The sequence below is a fragment of the Apostichopus japonicus genome, chromosome 23 (genome assembly GCF_037975245.1).
Source record: "Apostichopus japonicus isolate 1M-3 chromosome 23, ASM3797524v1, whole genome shotgun sequence".
Lineage (NCBI taxonomy): Eukaryota > Metazoa > Echinodermata > Holothuroidea > Aspidochirotida > Stichopodidae > Apostichopus > Apostichopus japonicus.
Genome location: NC_092583.1, coordinates 4,886,083 through 4,907,715, shown reverse-complemented (window position 1 = coordinate 4,907,715; position 21,633 = coordinate 4,886,083). Strand labels below are relative to the sequence as shown.

At 37.3% G+C, this 21,633-nt stretch overlaps 1 protein-coding gene across 1 annotated transcript; it reads right to left on the bottom strand.

Annotated features, from left to right (window-relative positions):
• On the bottom strand, window positions 1-20,205 carry LOC139964706 (obg-like ATPase 1). The gene is made up of 13 exons (XM_071966563.1): window positions 20,056-20,205; window positions 17,242-17,345; window positions 16,739-16,809; window positions 15,841-15,852; window positions 15,234-15,294; window positions 14,503-14,630; window positions 12,226-12,401; window positions 9,749-9,826; window positions 7,910-8,007; window positions 6,498-6,641; window positions 5,355-5,451; window positions 3,995-4,117; window positions 1-2,974 (listed from the first exon to the last, which is right to left on the bottom strand). The coding sequence occupies exons 2-13, from the start codon at window positions 17,337-17,339 to the stop codon at window positions 2,867-2,869; spliced, it is 1,194 nt and encodes a 397-aa protein (XP_071822664.1). The 5' UTR covers window positions 17,340-17,345; window positions 20,056-20,205; the 3' UTR covers window positions 1-2,866.
• Between the last annotated feature and the right edge of the window lie 1,428 nt (window positions 20,206-21,633).

The window sequence follows — 21,633 nt, the reverse complement described above, 5'->3', positions numbered from 1 at the left end:
TTGTTGTCACTTTCCATCTTTATTATCCGTCTTGCGTTAATGTACCTTACATAATAGAAAGAACATAATCAAATATGAAAAAGAGCATTTAAAGATATCAGCAGTTTACTTCACCCATCAGGTATACCGTACTCATTAAGGGCAGTTAATTTCCGAAACGAAATTGAACATGCCTCACTGGTTTTTTAAATTTCAGCTCGTCTGCGGGTTAAATGTGTACGTGAAGATAAACACTGCAGAATAGATTTTACTACTCAAAAAAGCCTTTAACAACAGTTATGGGCCCTTTTTGAATGTGAAGTACCATATTTTTTTAACATGTTTCACTGTCACGAGACATTTACTATGAAATAACCTCACATACCTGTGATAGATTGGTATTGTATCTTCAGAGGTAAGCAGATATATTGTATGTTATCAATAGAATTTCTGCAAAGAATGAACAAAACATGAGACAGTATTCCCTCTTGGTCCTGTGAAGGTGACAAGGCATCTAATCCCGAAACCAGATTCATGTGCTACAGCAAATAACCAATTAGGAATACAAATTTTGAACAATTAGCCACTGTTGTGTGTTTGTTTATCACACCATATCTCAAAAAGCAAGTAAAACCCTTTGCAGAGATATCACAATTCGTCTAGTGATTTTATCACATCAGTAAGCAGGGTGAACCTGGCCTGCTACAAGTTCATTCTGGCTCTATTCCAGATAACTAATTATGTGTGTGACTTCAGCATCTCTGTATAAAGTGACACACAGCATCCAATTATACAATTCATGTGCAAGTCACACCACATTTCATAGGATATGTGAAACTACTATGTGAAATTAAACATGTTCTATAAAGGTAATAATCATATGATAACCTCACCATCTCAAACATCATGTTTAATGATACTGTGACAACATAGTACAGGGCAGAGAGTAATCTTACATTGACTGAAGGTTCACATCTCACACCACAACTCATTGAAGTCTGGAAATCCATCATGCACAACAATGTATATTATTTGTACTTTTTTGTATTTGTATTTCTGAGAGAGACATCACATCTTATCACATGTTACTCAAAAATAGTGTATGTGTTACCACATGATCCAAGCCTGTAATGCCACATCTCACAGAGATTGTAAAACCTGTGTTTCGCAGATCAAAACAGCATCATACCACACACCATGGTATTACCTCATTCAGATGAATAATTCCTCTGTGTGTGTGTGTGTGTCAAACCACATCTCACAGAGCACAGTAAACCAATACCACATCATACCATACATGTTAGTTTACATAATACCATGCCTGAACAAATCACTTCAATGAACCAGGCCACATCTGTGTTTCTGAGACCAATACTGCATCTTACAGAAATCGTCAGTCATACCATTAATTTATATTTGTGTCATACCACAATTCCCAAATCAAGCTGTCCATATCTGAGACTGACAACACAGCTCACACCTACACTAGCAATTCCTGTCTGCATCTTACCAAATCTTATCATAAGCCCAGCTAACCAATATGTCCTATATGTAATTTAACCCAATCATAACAAAGAAACAAGACATCTGGCTTTTGCAGACCAGCTTGAGTCTCATCATTTCACATGGGCAATCTTCTTCTTCAGCCCTTGCAATACTGACTGTCTTTTCTATGCTGACACTGTACTTCACTCATGTACCAGGCATTAGCTTTTTCCGTGATTTCTTTTCTACCTCGGGGACAAAAACTATTATCCTAACACACTGTAGCATACGCAAACTGGAGCCTATACCGCAATTTTTGCAAAATTCCGTGATTTTTTTTTACCCCAGGCTCATCCCTGATAAACTGACAACAAAGTCGAAGATAAACAGACTTTTGAAACCAACCCACCAACATACCTCCAACATATTGCATCCTTCAGTTTAAATCATTGAAATCGACACACTGAACTAAAATGAAAAAAATATAACATTCTTGTAATTTAGTATCCTATTCCCAAATAAACAAGGTATTGAATTGAAATAAGACCGTACATGTAGTACTTTCATGTTCTCAACATCTTAGATAAGTCTTAATAAAAGTGTTTAAAAAGCATTGTTTCGCCATCACCAAGATGAACAGAACCCAAAGAAATGGCAAAGTTGATGTAATAATGTAAAAGTGTTAACGTAGCCTATAAAACAATATAAATAAATGTCTAACTGATGACTAAAATTTGCCCAGTTCATAATATCAACAGAATTGAGGAATTCTTTTTGCTAATTCAACACTGAAACATTTAAAGAGTTGCTGGTGCTCCAGATACAGAAAGTTCAAACAGTACTGACTGATTTATAAACATTGTTTCGGAAACCATCTGCATCAATAGGTATTGTTTTATTTTGAAATATTCACTATTATTCTGGCTTTTTGTGGCCAGATTGAAGGTGAGCTCATAGCTTACCTTTTTAGACTTCTAAAGAAATTGCATATTGCTTTTCCTGAAGCTACTACTTCAATTCTTTGCATTTGCTAAGCATTGAGAAGAAGCAACAGTGAATTGTATCTGTTACTTTACAACCACCATGCATTCGTGGAGTACATTCATTCCAAATGTTATTAAGTGATTATAAAATACAAGACTTTTATCCCATGATATGTGTTACATAACTATGTCTGATCAGCAATGATCAACCATATTAATAAGGTTCACACCATGTACCAAGCTGACGAATTCCATCCTAATACCGACACAGTGGTTCTGCAGACGTAGTACTAGGCCACAGGAACCCTTCGATATCGAAGAATGTACACAAGATTAATCAAATTTCAAACCATCGTCAGTTAATTATTCAAGCCATGCAAACAAAATGAAATCCCTGAAACTGTGCCATGCTTTTAAGATTATTTCTTTTTGTCCTGTAGACCAGCGCCTGCATTGAACTTGAACAGGATGATGTCTCCATCCTCTACTGTGTAGTTACGTCCTTGCTGTCGATATTTACCTGCAGACTAAATAAACAAAAACAAAATATGTTTAACTTTTGATCAAAGAAGTTACCGATGATGATCGTAACCTATGCAGTCATGCTGGTGGATGAGTGTGTGTGTGTGTGACGCCTCGCTTGTAAACACAATATCTCAAGCATGGAAGCTTGGACCAATCTCACATTGGTGAGTCGGTGTACCGCATTGAGTAGAAGAAACCTATTGCTTTTAGAGGAGGTCAAATTCATTTTGGGTCACCAGGGGTCAAAATGTGAAAACCTTGTAAACACGATATCTCAAGAAGGGAGTCGTGGACGAATCTCATAATTGGCAAAATATACAACAATTTAAGGAGTTTTGGGACAAGTTTGTTGTTATTGCTGCTAGGATTTTGGCAAAGATTTTCACTTAACACTGGTTGCAAGTGAAAGATAGATGCTCTTTCAACCTTAGATTTTCAGCCTAAACGAAACAAATCTAACAAAGCATAACAGTATCCAATGTGATGAACAATACACATGTATCCTTCTAGTCATCCCCCCCTCCACCTACCCTCCCCATCTACCATCCCCTCACTTGTGTCTATTAGCTATCCATCTACCATTCCATGCTGCAGGAGCAATTGCTAAACCCACTCTCTGTGACAAACCCACAAACTATCAAGAATCTAGTGTAGAAATTTCAAAACTAAACCCCAACATGTACCTAAAGCATTTCTCCTCTGTTATGTTTCTTGGTTGTTTAGTACTATAAAAACGGATTTGACAGTTAGAAATGGTTAAAAAACCTCACTTACACCTTTCAGGACTTTTAATGACCACAATGAGGTTCGGATAAATTGGGGGGGGGGGGGCAAAAGCAATGTAATTTCCTTTGGCTTAAATTCAGATGTATGACACACTGATGTACAACAGCTTGACGAGTAAGAAGACTGGCAAATTGCACCACTCGTAGGTAACTCTACAAAATGAACAGAATGAAAGACAATCCTTTTCATTCTCTAAAAGTCAATTAGCATGTTAAGCCCTTTCCCCTCCCACCTACCTTAACAGCGCCCTCACTTCCTAATTCTTTGAAGTCATCAAATTTCATGACCTCTGCCATGATGAAACCCTTCTCAAAGTCTGTGTGGATCCTTCCAGCTGCTTGGGGTGCCTTGGTGCCTTTCTGTTCAACAAAAATTCACACAAAGGCTAAGAATTAACAGATGTACATTATATACTGCAGCTCTTTGATAAGGCTAAGGATTAACAGATGCACCATAATATACTGCAGCTCGCGTTTCTTTGTGTTTGTTGTTTGTGCAAGTAGTGATACCACTTTCCCTGTTCAATGGGTTATAATTGTGAATCCATTTTCGCAAGCCATATTCTTTTTCTTGGCCGGTGCTTAAGAAGCACGTTATATCCAACAGGTTCTACCTGAAGCTGTGGACAGATGGTTCTTTTGACACCCTCCCCCCCCCCCCCCAGCCCGGCTATATGCATGACTGACAGCCATTTTACAACATTGTTTCTGTAACATCATGTGAATCTCTCTGAAGAAAATGGTGCAATGAAAGAATGATTTTGATGTTTTACTAGGCCAGAACAAACTACGTTAGCCCAGAACAAACTACGTTAGCCCAGAACAAACTACGTTAGCCCAGAACAAACTACGTTAGCCCAGAACAGACTACGTTAGCCCAGAACAAACTACGTTAGCCCAGAACACACTACATAAGCCAATGCTTCTAGTTACAAAAGACATTGGATATCTTTTATCTCAAAGCCTTTATCCATTTTACTACCACCTAAAATCGCTGCTGGTTTTAATGCCAAAGTCATTCCTTTGTATCCCTCTCGACTCCCATTTAATCCCACGATCACCTGTAATCTTTCTCAATTCTCTGTAATCATAATAAATTACACTTCTATAGCGCTTAATACAGCATTTCAAAGCGCTTTACAAAGTAGGAAAGAGACAAAGGAAACCAAGGGTAAAAAAAGAAACTAGGAATCAAACAGCAATGTTTTAAGTTGTCTCTTGAAAGTACAATGGGAGGGAGAGTCACGAACTTGAAATGGGAGTTTGTTCCAAAGACAAGGCGCAGCAACAAAAAAAGGCATAATCGCCATAATGAGTGCTGGTACGTGTACCAGAAGTTAATTGCAAATGTGCATGATTGGAAGAGCGAAGCATAACTGAAGTTGACCAACGCAAAGGAGTAAGAAGGTCAGTGAAATATTGAGGGGCAAGCCCGTTGATCGCTTTGTAGGTGAGAAGTAGGATCTTAAACTGGATGCGCTGTGACTGCAGGCTTTAATTTTTGGCATCTTGTTCCAAAAATGGTATTCCATAGTAATGTAGGGATTCCCGAGCTCTCCACAGTTTTCACTCAACATATAGAATTAATAATACTTACCTGTATGGTCCATGCTTTAACTTCATCTTCCCCAGAGGTGAAGAAATATTCCAGATAAAGAGCTTTGAAGCCATTCGTGATGATTTTGTCCAGATTGCTGGTAAAAAAAACACAAAAGTACATTCCTGCAATTACAGTTGTTATTCTCTACAAAAAAGCAAAACACATTCTCTCTGAAGATACAGTTCCTACTTCATTTTATTCCTACATACAGAGTATTGAAAAAGCTACAATACTCTAAGGTAATTCAGTATAACCAAGACTGAGTAGTATATTCAACACTGAGTACCAAAATGTAGATCACACTTGCCAAATTTTAACAAACACATTCTACTTTTCACCTATCATCCTGTAGTCAACATTGGGGAGGAGGGGGGGGGAGGTCTTGTCAGTGGCGGACTGGCCACACTGGCATTTGGGCAATGCCCGGTGGGCTGGGGAGCCAGGAAAAATTACAGCCCATTTTCTGTGGGAATCAGCTCATGAAATCACAATGTTACTTCGTAACAAAAGAACGTGCTATTGGCAACCTGTCCGTGCTAATGGATTTTATTTAGGTTTTTTCCATTTTTTTCAAGCATGTTTTCACAAAATGCTTGGAAAACGAAATAAAATCCAGTCTGAAACATTTATTTTTGTCTATTTTTGTTAACGTTTTTAACTTTCCTCAGTTTAATCAAGTGTTGCTTCTGGAAAATTATTTTTGGGTCATTTTTAACGGATTATTGTAACCTACACAATTGAGAAATATAGCACCATTTTCCATCTAGGGATTCCTTAACTTCGTAAAGATCTCACTGGGGAGGGGGACACCCACACCCCTTAGACCCCTCCCCCAGGACGGCGATCACTATGTAAGTAGCATATCATTGAATAATGGACTGGTCTAGGTGGAAAATGCCCAGCCGGTTTTAAGACCCAGTCCGCCCCTGGGTCCTGTACTCTACATTGAGGGGGGAGGGACTTCTATATATGAACTTCCAACGAATTCCATCTCAGAAGATACCAAAAAATTGTTTTGTAATTATTTTTGAGCTTTACATCTCTAAAACCTACTGCTTCCCCACCAACAAACATTTTCGCTATTGAATCACACATTAGAGGCAGCTTCAACAGACAAAAGTATGTGTCATGTGACCTTACCTGACAGTGCTGGCCTCCTCCAGGTATTTCTTCCTCTCCTCATCAGTCTCCATCTCAAAGAGTTTTAGTTCTAAAGAAGCACTGAATGGTATAATCATAGAGCCGGGATCGTTGGCGTCCACCCATTCTTTGATCTTCGGTAACCTTTTTATCAAAATACACAACAAGTACTGTATTAATCTCTTTCAACTAGCATCACGGTATCTCATCTATTTTTTTTCTTCTTCTCCTCATGTAAGCAAAGATGGGATGGGTGATGTTACTGAGATGCCTGGACTATTAACATTATTAGCTGTTATGTCATCATCATCATCATAAGCTAACCTACATTAATTTCCATTAAGCGATGCATTACTTGCCAGGCACATGCCCAGCGAGAGACTTTTGTCAGCAGCAACTTTGTACTGTCCCACCTATACATGGGCTGTGTATAAGGTCGAATTTACCTGGTTTTTGCTTACACCAAGAACTATTTTTTTTCAAAAACCCATCTAGGCTTATCCTGGAGAACCAATTACATTAACCACAATAAAATGTACCCAGCCAGCCATAGCATACTTTGCACACTAGAAATACAGCAATAGTTATATCGTAATGGACTGGTACAATGAAAATACCAGCATTCATACGGAACAACAAAAATGATTTTTTTTCTTTCTCATCCAGTGGTTCCATTCTGTAGTGTAATAAGGCTTCTGGCAGGCTAGAAGAAAGGACTTATTCTGCAAAGTGCAAAGTTTATGGACCATTGAGTTTCATGAACCTCATTAAGAGGCATACGCTGCACTAACCTAGCAACTTTATCAAACAAACACCTTTTCTTTACTTGAATTCTGTCAAGCTCAATGAAAATATGGAAGACAAATCTCCATTTAACACATTTGAAAGAGTTTATAAAGTTTAAAAAATTAATTAAAATAAAGAGGATTTTGGGGTAATCTTATCATCATTTTAATCTTTATTCATAAATATCTTAATCAGCTTTGTCAGTCTGTTGGCCAATATTCAGTCATTTTAGCAAACATTTTGAGTAATTCCAAAAATAAGATTGCAATTGATATAGCTAAGGCACCCACCCTTCAACACAATTCAACAACAATAGCATTAATCAATACATATGTTATGACACCATGCTATTCTTTCAGACACTTTTTCATTACATATGACTGCATATTAAATCAAGAGCTCAACGGACACTATCATTCCTTACTTAGTAGAATATTAAAGTGTTATATGTCATCACCCAATATCATAACATCTATGCCCACCTTTACCAGCACTTAACCAACAACTGTATTGGAAGTTAGGATACAATCACTATTAATTAATTAATTATTCACTTAACTATTCACTTTAGTTATGAACATCTGAAGAAAAGTTGAGAACCACTTTTGTAAAGTCTGTAAACTCACCACTTATTTTTCTTTTTGATGTAAGCTTTCTCTGATAAGTTAACAAGGTAAATGATAGGTTTGGCTGTAATTAGGAGATGCTTGTTTAAAACTTCAATCTGTTGGTCCAAAAAGAAATGTTTTTAAAATTAATTTGTACCATTACATCACATTAAACTAGTGGTCTTTTACAATCAAAGTGTACCTTTACACAGCAAAATTTCTATTACGAGTTGTTAACATAGTATTCCAGCTTGCTTTGTTTTGCCTATGTGTCCCAAAGATACAGTTAACAGACAAAGTGCATGGGATTACAAAGGATTTTCTGGTGGCTGAAGTTGATTGTTAACACATAATGCATCTGGCAACAGTAGAATGGATGATGTCATCAGGACAATTCAGCTGAAAATATCTTTGTTTGGCAATCATTTATCCATGGGAAAAGGAATATTTCTACCAAAAAAAAAATTTGATAAAATTCTTAGTACAGACAAATATGCAACCTTCCAAATGTATCAGGTTTCAAGAATAAATCAACAAGAAGATAATAATAGCCTTAGTAGTGCTTTTAAAGAGCATTTGACCAGATGAAATCACAGACCCCCCACTGTGATCCAACTTCCTGCCATAGTTGAAAGGTTTAGCCAGTCAGAAATGATAACTACATTCAATGAACCATATTTCGAGTCAGGGGCAAGGTATTGAGATGGGAGATTTCAACTAGCAGTGTGGAATATATTTCTCTTCAATATAAGTTTCCTATTGTTTATTACCAAGAAAATCCCTGTCATGAGTTCAAGCTAAGGCTATAATAAATGAAGGGTATAATTTTCTCTAGATGCTATATAGAGCAGTTATTAAACTAACGACTGGCAGTAATCCCATGCACATAAGCTAATCTCATGGAATGTGTTATGGTGAGTAGCCTAGGTGCCACTTAGGATTAATCAAGTTACACATTAAAACCTCATCTGATCTCAGAATCTTCTCACTTAATGATAAAGTAAAAAAAAGTTCAGTTCTACAGATGTTGTTTTGTTTGTCTGCTGGTAAAATATCCTTAATACTTCAGGGTCTGACTTCTTGGTTACTGGTTTTCCCATAATTATAACAGGATACAGACTTAGCCCCAACCGATCACCAAACACTCATGTTCCCTAAGGTCACCATAAGGTCATTCCTTTGTAAAAAAAAAACTGATACCATGTACAAGCGATGGTTTATTGGAATACACAATCTTCTGCATTTTATATTTTGGCAAATCTTATCAAATATTTAAGAATATCCAGTGAATATTCTGTTATATCTGTCAAATTGTACACAGGCATACTGTAGCTTGGTAAACCTGGCCTGCTTCTACAGGACTATACACAGACATGAATGTACATACATGTGTTTATCTAAATAAAATAAAACTGTTAGCCAACTGCTAATCCAGCCTGTGTAAGAGAATGTGTAAAAGTAAGTTGGCCTGACGTTTCGATCCTAGCAGGATCTTCTTCAAAGCTAAATGACAAGTAACAGTAACAGAAGGGACAAAGACATGCACAGAATACAGACAGGTAAATGAGCATGGTGAACACAAAGAGATAGATGTAAGGGGATTAGTAGACAAGGGATGGAGAGAAGAAAGAAAGAAACCAACAGGGGAAGAGGAGAGGTAGGAGATAAACAGTGGAGGGCAAAGAGAGGATTAAGGGAAGTGGGTAGGGAATTAACTGGAGAAGGACAAAGGCAGAAAGGTGTGGAGAAAAAAGGGTGGAAGAGAGCTATGAGAAGAGGTATGATGGGGGGGGGACAAGGGGAGAAGGAGGGGGGACAGAAGAAAAGTGTGCTTATCTAGTCCAAAGTTAAACTTACTTCAACGGCATTGTACTCTTGATGTCTGAGTGGCTTCTTTTCCTCTGTTAAGTACTTATGAATCCTTTGAAGAAAATCCTGTAATAGAGAACACAATACACTATTTGTAAAACTGACCGATTCTAAACCTTGCAAAGAAATATAGCTAGCATAACGTTAAGGCTTAGGTAAAGGCTGAGTGGACACAATCCTCAAAAGTGTGGCTTAAAGCTTCTACAGGACTTGAAATAAGTTGATTGAAAATAGAATGGCAAAAAAAATGGCCCATGATAAGGTCAGAAGTCTGAGATGGACTTAGTAATCATTTTGCCATCATCTGAGGAAGCTGGAAGAGAGCATCATCAATTATGTCCAGTTTGGCAGTAGTTCCTCCCAAATCTTGACTTGTAACATTGGTGTGCCACAAGGATCCATTTTAGGACCTTTGTTGTTTATTCTATACATGAATGACATTCACTATTCGTCCAGAAAATCTAACTTTATCTTATTTGCGGGCGATACTACTGTGTTTTATCAAAATAAAAATCTTAATGATACTCTAATGGATGTCGAATGTGAATTTCATCATATATCTAACTGGCTGAATTGAAACAAATTATCTCTCAATATACTGAAAACAAAACTTATGATATTTGACAATAAAATTCATGACACAAGTAATATAATGGTTGTACTAGATGGTCAACAGATAAAAGCATCACCTCATACAAATTTTCTAGGAATAACAATTGATGAAAATTTAAATTGGAAAGAACACGTTCATAATATCTGTATTAAAATTTCAAAATATAATGGCATCATAAATAGACTAAAAACCATTTTACCCCGGAGTGCACTTTTAACATTGTATAACACACTTGTGCTCCCTCATTTGAACTATTGTCTCCTTTTGTGGGGATGTACTCACAGAACAACACTTGAAAGGTTAGACTACAAAAACGTGTCATTCGTAATATTTGTAATACACATTTTAGGTGTAATACTCCACCTCACTTTAAAGAGCTTAAAATTCTTACTCTCTTTGACCTAAATCATTATCAACTTGGGATTTTTTTATATAAATTTCACAAAGGTACGCTCCCAGTAGCTTTCAATAATTTCTGTTGTAGTAACTCAGAATATCATACCTTTAACAATTGTTATAAATGAGGGGTTAATCAACGGTCTAGTGTGCGTTACTCACAGGATTAATGCACGATCGGGGATAATGCAAGCGATGCACAAGGGCAGAGCGTAGCAGAGCCGAGTGCATCGCTTGCATCACACCCGGAGTGCATTAATAATGTGAGTAACACACGCTAGACCGTTGATTAACCCCGTTCATTCATACACTACCATTTGTGTGGGGGAAAAATCATGAAACAAAACATTTTTGGTTACATATAACCAAAGATTTATTAAAGTGATGCCCCGTAATTTTACCGTGCGTTACTCACAGGATTAACCACGGTCAGCTGACCTGAATGGACCAATAGGATTTAGGAATCTTTACTAAGTATGAATGAACACTCTTTAAGTCAACCATATTCCAAAACTATCCACAGTCAAACCCAAGTACGAAGTACTGGTGTATATACATCTGGAACTCACTTGATCAAGATATCAAAAACTCAAATACTCTTAACTCATTTAAAAGAAAACTCAAGCATTACCTTTTAAATAATAGTACACACCACCCACACTGAGTTGTTACATTTTCTCTTTGTATGGATTTGCTTTAACCTTTCTTCGCTTCCTCCTTATTTTTTTTCTCTGTTTTTCCTTATCTCTTTACTCGCTCTGTACTTATGTGATTTTGAAATTTTCTTTTGTTTGTTAAGGGTCCAGAGTCGAAAAGTCTCTACTTACTTCTGGTTCCTCCACTTCCATTATAGCATATTTTGAACTTTATTTATTGTTATTTCATCATAGTGTGAGTAAATTACTCATTGACTCTGTTACTGTTTATATATATGGAAAGTGGAAAATAAACTTGAAACTTGAAGTGACGGCTACTAATTCTCAATTCTTCAAGAAAGAATTCTAACCGTGTGCTGCAGTTCCAACTATGCACACCATTCTGCTGAAGAAATGAGATGTAGGAAGTTGTTACTGCACTGCATTGATGTTGAAAAAAACTTCTCCTCCCTCCCTCCCCTCCCCCCTCACAGCACTCAAGATCATGACCAGCAAGACACTGAGGCACCCTCAGAAGAGTAAAAGTAGCAGCTAATATGATGCACATACCTCACATTACAGATTAATAACTGTCGCAAAGAAAAAGCTTTATATTACGAAAAAATTCATCACTTGGGTTGAGTTTCAAGATGCTGTGCTTTCTAACCATGAGGAGGATCACCAGACTAAGCTTACCTAAAAGTAATGTCCAACAAGTGTATAAATCACATATCTACAATTTAAATCACCATGAAAAATGACTTGGGTTTTGTAATCAAAGTGAGAGCCTCCGGATGGGTCACTTTGGCTATTGTACTCACAAATTCGGGTTTGACCTTCTTGTCTCCGCCTCGCACGACCTTCTTCTCGATGTCGTTGATCTGTTTCTCCAAGTAGTTGATATCTTTGAGTCTCAACTCATCAAAAATGATGTCAAGATCGCGGACCGGATCGACCTCTCCCTCCACGTGAGTGACGTCGCCGTCGGTGAAAGCTCCTGGAGTAAAACCATGAAACATAGCGGTATGGTGAAAAAGTAAGTCAATTTTAACTTTAAAACTTCTTGCTATCATCACAAAAAAGCAACATAGTAAAAAACCACAGCTAATTAGGAAATATTAACACAAAATAATATTAAACAGACCTGAATGTACGGTAATTTGAGTTCAAATTACGTACACTTTGCCTGCTCCTCGCCAAATGCTTTTTTTAACCGAAAGAATGAGTACTGTTGGCACATTCAAAAACAAGCTAACTTCCACTTTTCTAGGTTTACCCAAACTAAAGCAAGAATAGGACTTGCAAAAAAGGTTTTTCTATTTGTTTATTATCTCTAGTGGTTAAGGATTTGACAAGCAGATCAAACTACAACCAAAGCGGCTAAAATGCAGCATTTTTGCATTTGGGATTAGAATCCAAACTAAGAGAAATATGAGTTTTCAATATAAATTTATATTAATTTATAAAATATAAATAAATTTATATTATAATAATATAAAATTTATCGTTAGAAATGGTCAATTTGACACACACTGCATGCTCATCTTAGCAGATGACATATTCTGACAAAAAACCCAACTCCCTCATCCCCACTGTACCTTTGAGTGTGCATAAAACTGAAATTGCTTTGTAAATCAAACACAGAGCCAGTTGGCTTTGTGATTCCTTGCTTATACAATTTGCTCAAAACTAAAAATAAGTATCTGACTACTGTAGCAGGTGAGTCAAATCTGTCCAAGGATTAAAGTGAAAACCAGAAAAGATCAGAGATTTTCAGCTCTCATTCGTAACACTCCCTTGTGGGCCATCAACCATTTAATCCATTGGTAAGGATTTGAATGTATACATAGAATTTTTATTCCAAAATGTTTCAATATCCAGAAAGAATATAGTCTTCCTAGGTGAAATACAGACACATGGATGTATGAATAAAGAGACATTTTCTGTTACCAATTGTGAGCTAGCAAATCAGCTCTGCCACCTTGCAACCATTCCTTAATTGTTATTAATGAATGTGAGTTGTACATGACATTGTTTATACACTGAAATATCTGCACAACTTACTGCCAGAGCAAAAGTCCTTGAATATAAATCATGGAGAAAATGGCCAATTTTCCCACTATTTGAGATAACCTATTGACCCCCTGAGCCAATTTTTCACCATTTGAGAGGTGAAAACTGAGAAGGGCCCGTAAGTGTGTTAAAGCAAGACTATCAACTCGTTGAGGCAGATTTCACAACTGCATGACTCAATTTATTGTTGAAGATATATAGAGCCCCTTCACAAAACTAATATTGGACTTGACCAAACTATGTTTACCAAAAGACAACCATAGCATTAAAAATTCACAGATTAATTGTATCTTTAATTTTGGAGTTATCATGTTTAAAAGGTTTTCAGCCTTTGATCTCTTTTGACCTCACTTGATCTTTGACCTAGAGTTACCAATTTCAATAGGGGTCATGCAATCACCAAGCTGGATCTACATACTAAGTATGAAGTTCAAGAAAGATATACTTCTTCTTGAGTTATCATGTTTACAAGATTTTCAGACTTTGACTTGAAATGCTGACTGCGAATGACCTTTGACCTCCACCAATTGCAATTGGGTTCTTGTACTCACCAAGCTGGATCTACATACCATGTGTGAAGTTAACCAAAGAAGTACTTTTTGAGTTATGAAGTTTACAAAGTTTTCAGACTTTGACATCTGTTGACCCCAAATGACCAATAGGGTTCTTGTGCTCAATAAGAGGGATCCACATACTAAGCATGAAGTTAATCCACCTTGAACTTTTTGAGTGTCACATAGAAGTGTAACATACACACACAAACACATGCCATCACCATCCCATAGATTCCGTTCTGCCTCTGTACCAATGTTTATCCATTGGAATGTGGTCTGGAAGGAAGTGTTTACCTCAAACATAATTGTAACATGGAAGTGAAAAGAAACAACAAACTGCAGATGTGAATGAATGAATTTAAACGATGCCCATCCTTAAAGTGCCTAACAATAAAATATACCCTGGAAATCTGAAAAGCAATGATGTGCCATTATCAACAAATTGGAAAACGTCTGGAAAGATGTACTTACTCATCAGGTGGAAAAGGGCATCACAGGCTCTGATGTGAGATAAGAAGGCATTGCCCAGTCCTGCCCCTTCATGGGCACCTTGTACCAAGCCAGCTATGTCTGTGACATTAAGGAATGCTGGAACTTTGCTGTGTATATAAAACAAAAATGTCTTAGAAATATATATATACTTTCAAAAGAAGTAGTTTGCACACACAATTTCATTACCTTAAATGACCAGCATGCCTCAAGGCTTGTCGCACAAAACAACAAACGCCCAGCACTATTTTCATCTTAAATCCCGACATTCCTGACAATACATTCAACATAAATTGGGCCTAGCATATGCCAAAACCATACAGACTAATAATGCATCAATTACGCATGCAAGAAACATTACTTACTGCTCTGAATCGGTCCCTTAAAATCTCTTTGAAACCAACTAATAACTTTTACCAGGCAGGTACGTAATATATTTCACTAAAAACAAAATGTCAATTGTTAGCAAAACTAGTACTTGTGTATGTGCTTAAAAAGCTACACAAGTGCCAGCATTTGGCATCTGAGCACCTTCAAAAATTGAAAAATTTCTCAAAGGGGAGGGGGGCACTCCCCTCCCTCTTAAACCCTCCCCCAGGACGGCGATCAGTATACCCGGCACTCAGGAAATCCTGGGCACATCCCTGCATACTATTAAAAGCCTAACAAACTAGCACTGGTTTTAGGAGAACTCAAAGTTAGGTGCTTCTCACCTTGCTGGTTTGAAATAATCACACAGGAAGTCAAACCTCTCATCCGGTACTGGTACTCGACGTATCTACAAAAAAACAAAAACATCTTTCATCAATCAAACTGCAATTGTGGATGAACATGATGACCTGTCACACAACACTACAGAAACTATTCCAAGCTGAAAGTTTTTTTACTCTTTACTAAGTAGTACTTTCCCTCCAATATCATGTTTAAGCATATTCAATCATAAAAAAAATAAAAATTCATGTGGTCTTGGAAGAAGTGGGTATGGTACTATTCCTGTTTTCAATGGTCAATTTGCAGAAGTATGATGTAATAATTTCTTGTCAACTAATTAAACTACATTTCATTAATATTACTTATTAACTGTTAATTGGGGGTAAACAGCTGGATCTTTGCAAATAAAAACGTATGTATCTAAAGGTATTGTAAATACAAAGTTACAGACTAAATTTCAATAAACCATTCTTAAGCTAGTACACGGCGTACCTACAAAACATAAACAAAATCTTCTATCAATTTTGTACTTTTCTTCTTAAATCTATTATTCATCTCTTTAATTTAAACACTACAAAATAAAAACAATGCAAATAAAAAAATACTTATTTTCATTAGGGTCTGGAAGTTGGTAGGAAGCACAGTGAAGCATAGAAAGAAAAGGTAAAGAGAAATTATCAGAATATTTAGGAAAATATAAATATTGCATCATATGTATCACCAAAATTGTACAAAGGTCACAAAGTAAGGAATTGCTTTGAAAAGGTCATATAATACACACAAAACAAGACAACCCCCTCCCCCCTTGCTGTCAATTCAGTTCTATTCAAAATGTATTTCAAATGCTTGCTCGTGACTCATTTTTACAGTGGTATATGACAATAAAAGAGTTGCTCTGGTAAATTTAACTTTGCCAACAGAACTGAAGAAGGCACTGAGCCTACTGAGGTCATGATAACACTTGAACAATTTCACAGCAGGTTTCAAAGTGCTAACTGATTCATTACTGTTTTGTAATGAGTTCTTGATGCTGTTACCCTCCTCACCTGAGAAGAAACTTCTTAAAATTGTGCCAAGTACTTACTACTTCACTGCATGTGAGTCGTTCTATTGATAATATGCGTATATAACCATAGACTAATCTGATGATCATATATTAAGGGTACTTTAGGTTAACCTGAAACCAGATGGTGTACATACATGAAGAGAAAGCACCTGACTATTGTCCTGTATCAGTTCACAAAGATGGTTGCATTATAACAACATTAACATGAATGTTTTTGTCAAATATTTTCTAAATCTACTTCTTAAAAAGTGTTCATAACTTTATAATTTGCTAGACAGTCTTTTTATCATTTGCTTCAAGAAATAATTTTACTACAAGTCTAGGTGGCCATCCACCTAGCTGTCGCACTGAAGACCAACTTGAAGGCAGAGAGCATTAAACCTGTCTTCACGTACTCCACTGGTCTGCTACAACTACACATAAAGGTAAATATAGACATACCGATGGTACAGAACGGGAAGTTTTCTGCAGATGCTTGACTCTTGGTTAAGACATTGAAGAAAGTTGATTTGCTGCAGAGTTAAGGCACATAAAATAAAGTATATAGTAAGATGAAAGAGGACCACACTGAGGTAATGTATGGTGTGAAAATTAACCTGATGAATGTCCCATATGTTTTTTCTTTTACATTAATAAATTTGAGTAAAGAGCAAAATTAAACTAGTTGGATAGATTTAATTTTTTCTAAAAATCTTTGTTTTTTCCTCTACATGCATGAGGTACAACATTAAGTGGGCTATTGATATAAACATGGAAGCAGCATACAATGTTTTAAAGGTAACAATTATTACAGATACCTAGACTCATAACAATTGATCATTCAGTTTTTTAAAATAACTAATATTTACTAATATGGAAAGATAGAACCTTAGAAGCCAAACAAAAACACAATTGTAAAATGAGGTTTCAGTTTAATGTAATAACGAAAAGTTGTTTGAACTAACCCAACATTTGGAAGACCCACAATGCCTATTCTAAGTGATGTTCCAAGACGACCAAACAGAATAGGTTTTGACTCCTCTGCCTTCTTCTTAGGTGGCATGATATTCTGCAATGAAATGAAATGGAGGGCACTTTGTGAAGCAACAGAATTTACGAGACAAATCTGCACCATAACACATTAAAACTACTTGGCAAGCTACCTTAATTGCCACAGCATTAAATATGGATGCTTTAAGTTTCTTCTTGGATGCAGCCACAATGTTAATATCTAAAAAAACTTTTGTGTTAATCAACAAATTCTATTTAATCATCATAAGCAGGTTAAACAGTAAGCAACCGACCGAGCAAACCCTTCCTTAGTTAACAGAAATTCTTAGACGATTGTAAGTAATATTTCCTTGTACTGTCATTATCAGGGGCGTATCCATAATTGGACCTGTATGCTTTTTCTCCATCTACATAAGACATTTCGTTGTTTACATTAGCATCCGGCGGTATACTGCGCAACTTTCACGGACCGTACGGCACACGACGCCATGCGATGTAATAACCAGTGCTTGCTTATATGATATTGACATTAACATGTTGAACGCGCGCGAAAAATTTTGGTAATATTTTTCGGGCAAGTCGTTACAGCCCCCAAATCCAATTGGGCTCCTACGCCTTTGACTACACAAATAGACATTTTTGAGGCTGTTCATCCTGGAACATGCATTTTCATGCTCACTGATATGATGTGATATCTGCTCTTTGCTTTACAAATTCGAACTGGCGTGTAGCGAGTAATTTGCCAAGGGAGGGGCGAAGCCTGTAGGCAAACTAAGCGTAGCGCCACCATGAGTTGGCGCGAAGCGTACAAGAAAATTTGGCCGAAAATGCCTCCCAGTTCGCTGGAAATGACACTTCCCATGCCTTGTAAGTTGCATCTAATTATTGTCTATTTTGAAATTACTAGCGATATCATAAAGAAAATTTGCTAAGGGGGGGGGGCGGTCGCCCCCTTCCCGAAATGCGTCATGTCCCCCGACGCCTCGGTCGAGTTCAAGACCAGCCACAGTTGGTTCTATAGCACAATTGTACAATTGTTTAAGGCGTCCATACACACACACACGTTATGATAGACCATATATACAGATACATTAGTGAGAGAGGAAAAATGGAACGTCAAAAATGGAGTTGTCGGTGTAAGAGGTAGGGTGAGGCGCACGCCCCCTCCGTAATCCTCGATCTGTCACTGGCTACCCTGTGTATATAATAGGGATCAGCGCTGTAATTATGACTGTTCCTCTTTCTCTTCCCGAGGTCTTGGCGTTTATCTTCTACTCCCTCTTTTTCTCCTTTTTCTCTCTTTCTTCTTTTTCTTTTCCCTTCCTTCCTTTCCTCCTTTTCTTTTTTCCCCCCTCTTTTTCCCTTTTTTCTTCCCTTTTTTCTCTCCTCTTTTCCTTACCCGCCCCCTGTATACGCGCCTGATTATCGGAGTAGTTTTCTAGCTCACGAGACCATCGGGTGATTTGGATGACCGTGATTATTGTTCTGAACACAAACTTGAACTTCGTGAAGTATAGTAAACACAAGACAAAACGACACGTGTACGTGATGTTAAAACTTTAAGAAAACATTCCACTAACACATTTCTTTTCAACATTTTTACTTCAGTTAAGTTAAAGAGGGTAATTAAAAGAGAGTCATGAAGACAGTAACATTTCTTGAATTTATTCTCCTTATATTTTACCCTTTACTGTGAACGAACTAGACTTGGACAGCTGTTGGTAAAGCTTCAAAAATACACATCTTAGAGATCGCGACACCTCCGTCAAAAATTTGGATGTTTTCAATGCACTTCGGGAGGGAAAAAAACGGTTTTTGAGCCAGATTCGTTTTTTGGCTAGAAAAAAAAACTGTTTATAGTTTTCATGAAACCGTGCAAGCTTACATGGATAACTGTTATGCTAGAAACAATCCTTCTGGATTTTTTTTTCGAAGTTATATTTAAAAAATGTGTACTTTTCCATCTACATTTTGCGGAGCATAGGGAGTTCATATAAAGAAAAGTGCCAAAAATAAACTTAAGTAGTTCAATGTATTATGCTGTCGTGGCTACACCATCTAACACCCTTGGGACAGTTCAGTTTTTGCCATTCCATTTAAGTATGACCAACATTAGGCCTACATCATATAATTATTAATACTATGGCCCGTTTGTGATTTTATTACTCAAAATGTAATCAGATTCTTTCTTATTTTTATTTTGCTGTTTTGTGAATCAGAAATTTCAGAAGGATAATTTGGTTACCTAGTTTTATGCAACGGTGTAGCAAGCTACAGTGTAGCTACAGTGTGGCTACAGTGTGGCTACTTTGTGTTGCGGGGTATTCTGCAGCTAAGCCCTAGGGCTACTGTAACTAAGTTGTAAGTGTAACTTGTTAATGTTACTGTTAGGCCATATTTTAGACCTAGCAAACTCAATCACCACCGTTCCCACCCCTTCACTCTTCAGAAGTTAAGGCTAGGCCATTTCTTCATGTACAGGCTGGGCCTATTTAATCTTGATTTGCAGAGTTCTTGATAAAAAAAAACTATCCAAATTTCGCATAACTAGTACTTGAAGGCCTAACTCGGGCATAAGTTAGGCCTATCGCTAGACTATGTTCATTAAAATATTGTTAGGCCTAACCAGTAGTACCACAGACCTGGGCTTATGTGGGCTAAGCAGTGTTATTCTTAGGATACGGGGCGGACATTACCAGTGAGTGTCACTGATACAAGCAAATGGAATTTGATTGTCAGTATAGACGATTTAAGCCCTTAATACTTACACAGTAGAGGATAAGAGCTGACGAGAAGAGAGAAGGCACTTCACAATGTAGCCCACTGTAGCCTAGGCAAAGCTGAATACCCTACGTTAGGATTGTAACACTATAACAGGTCAGTTACAACGTTAGTACAATATAACGCAATCCGTACGCAACCTTTGGCATGTTAGCCACATGGGCATGCCGCTTTCGCGCAGATCGGTTTTAATTTGGGGTGGCCAACATTCAATACAGGATTTTGCCATCATAGCTAATGCATGTGGAACAGAATTTTTTTAGTTTTCGCTGTGGAATGATTATGCGGTGACATACTCGTATCAATCCGCCCGGATGTTCTCCAATCTCTGCAGGAAAAGTGCCAAAATGCAGTAGGAGGACATCTTTTGGGATAAGTTATCAATCAGGATTTGGTGTTTTGTCGCGTGAATGTGAAGAGCATGAATGGAAGTACATATGTGCTGCAAACATTGGGTCAACTGAGGCAATGCTAGACCCTTTTAGGCCTCCCAGGAGCAGCGTACGAAAATTGTTTACTACTGAGTGGAGACATTTGTTTACAAGTGACGAAAACTTCAGGCTCTGATATGTAAGTTAAAAGAAGAAGTTTTCGTCGAGTTTTTACGATTGATAAATAAACAAATAAAATCAAGTTAGTCGTGAAGGAGTAATCCAGAGAATTAGTATATTTTACAAGTTTAATATCTTGATAACCACAGTAGCAAATTATCAAATCGTAAGGAGTCACTCTTTAACTTTACGAAAACACCCATCCGCGCTACCTTCCACCTCAGTGTCACTGTCCTACCGTGAATTTGGCCAAACCGGTTTGACTTGCCCATTCTGTGAGAGGCTAGCACGAATATAATGTAATAAAGATACAATGTATAAGATGGCAAGAGTTCACGCGTGCTAAGCAAAAAGCTTTGATGCCCAGTTAATTCACAATACCTCTGCACTGAAGACTCGTACGGAGAGCCAAACGTTCCATAAATGTCGAAAAAGAAAGTGAAGTGTCCAAAACGATATCAACATGTTACAATTCGATATCAACATGTTACAATTCCATATGAACATGTCGAAACAAAATACAATATTTCATTGCGTCTATCAACATGTCAAATTCAACATCAGCATGTCGAAAACTTGTAACAGCATGACACGTACTACACTGGTCATGTCAACATTGCTTGCTAGATACAATATTGACATCGTTCTATAATTTTGGAACATCGGCGCGCGCCAACGTTTCGTTAATGCCCAAAACTGTATCAGTATGTCGAGATTTATATGAGAATGTCCAAAACTTGTGTCAGCATGTTGAGAGAAGGAAATAAGTTATTCAAGCCAAAGGGACCACGTTGATGCCTTAGTGCCAAAAAATACCATCGACGACTTTTATCTTTACCGGGCCCCACACAACAGCCATAAAGGGCCAATGGCCCACACATGATTTAAAGCAGGATAACTCTTTTAAAGGTGTTGGCTCTATTGGACATTGCGCTATTCAAAAATACCAACGAATTCAGTTTTTAACTGTAACGGGGCCCATGTAGCAACCTCAAAGGCCCAATTGCCCACACA

Coding starts and splice junctions, on each gene's coding strand:
- LOC139964706 (XM_071966563.1), bottom strand. CDS start 17,339: ATGCCACCTAAGAAGAAGGCAGAGGAGTCAAAACCTATTCTGTTTGGT. Junction 14,631..15,233: donor GATTATTTCAAACCAGCAAG/GTGAGAAGCACC, acceptor TTATATACACAG/CAAAGTTCCAGCATTCCTTA. Junction 5,452..6,497: donor GAGGAGGCCAGCACTGTCAG/GTAAGGTCACAT, acceptor TTTTTTTACCAG/CAATCTGGACAAAATCATCA.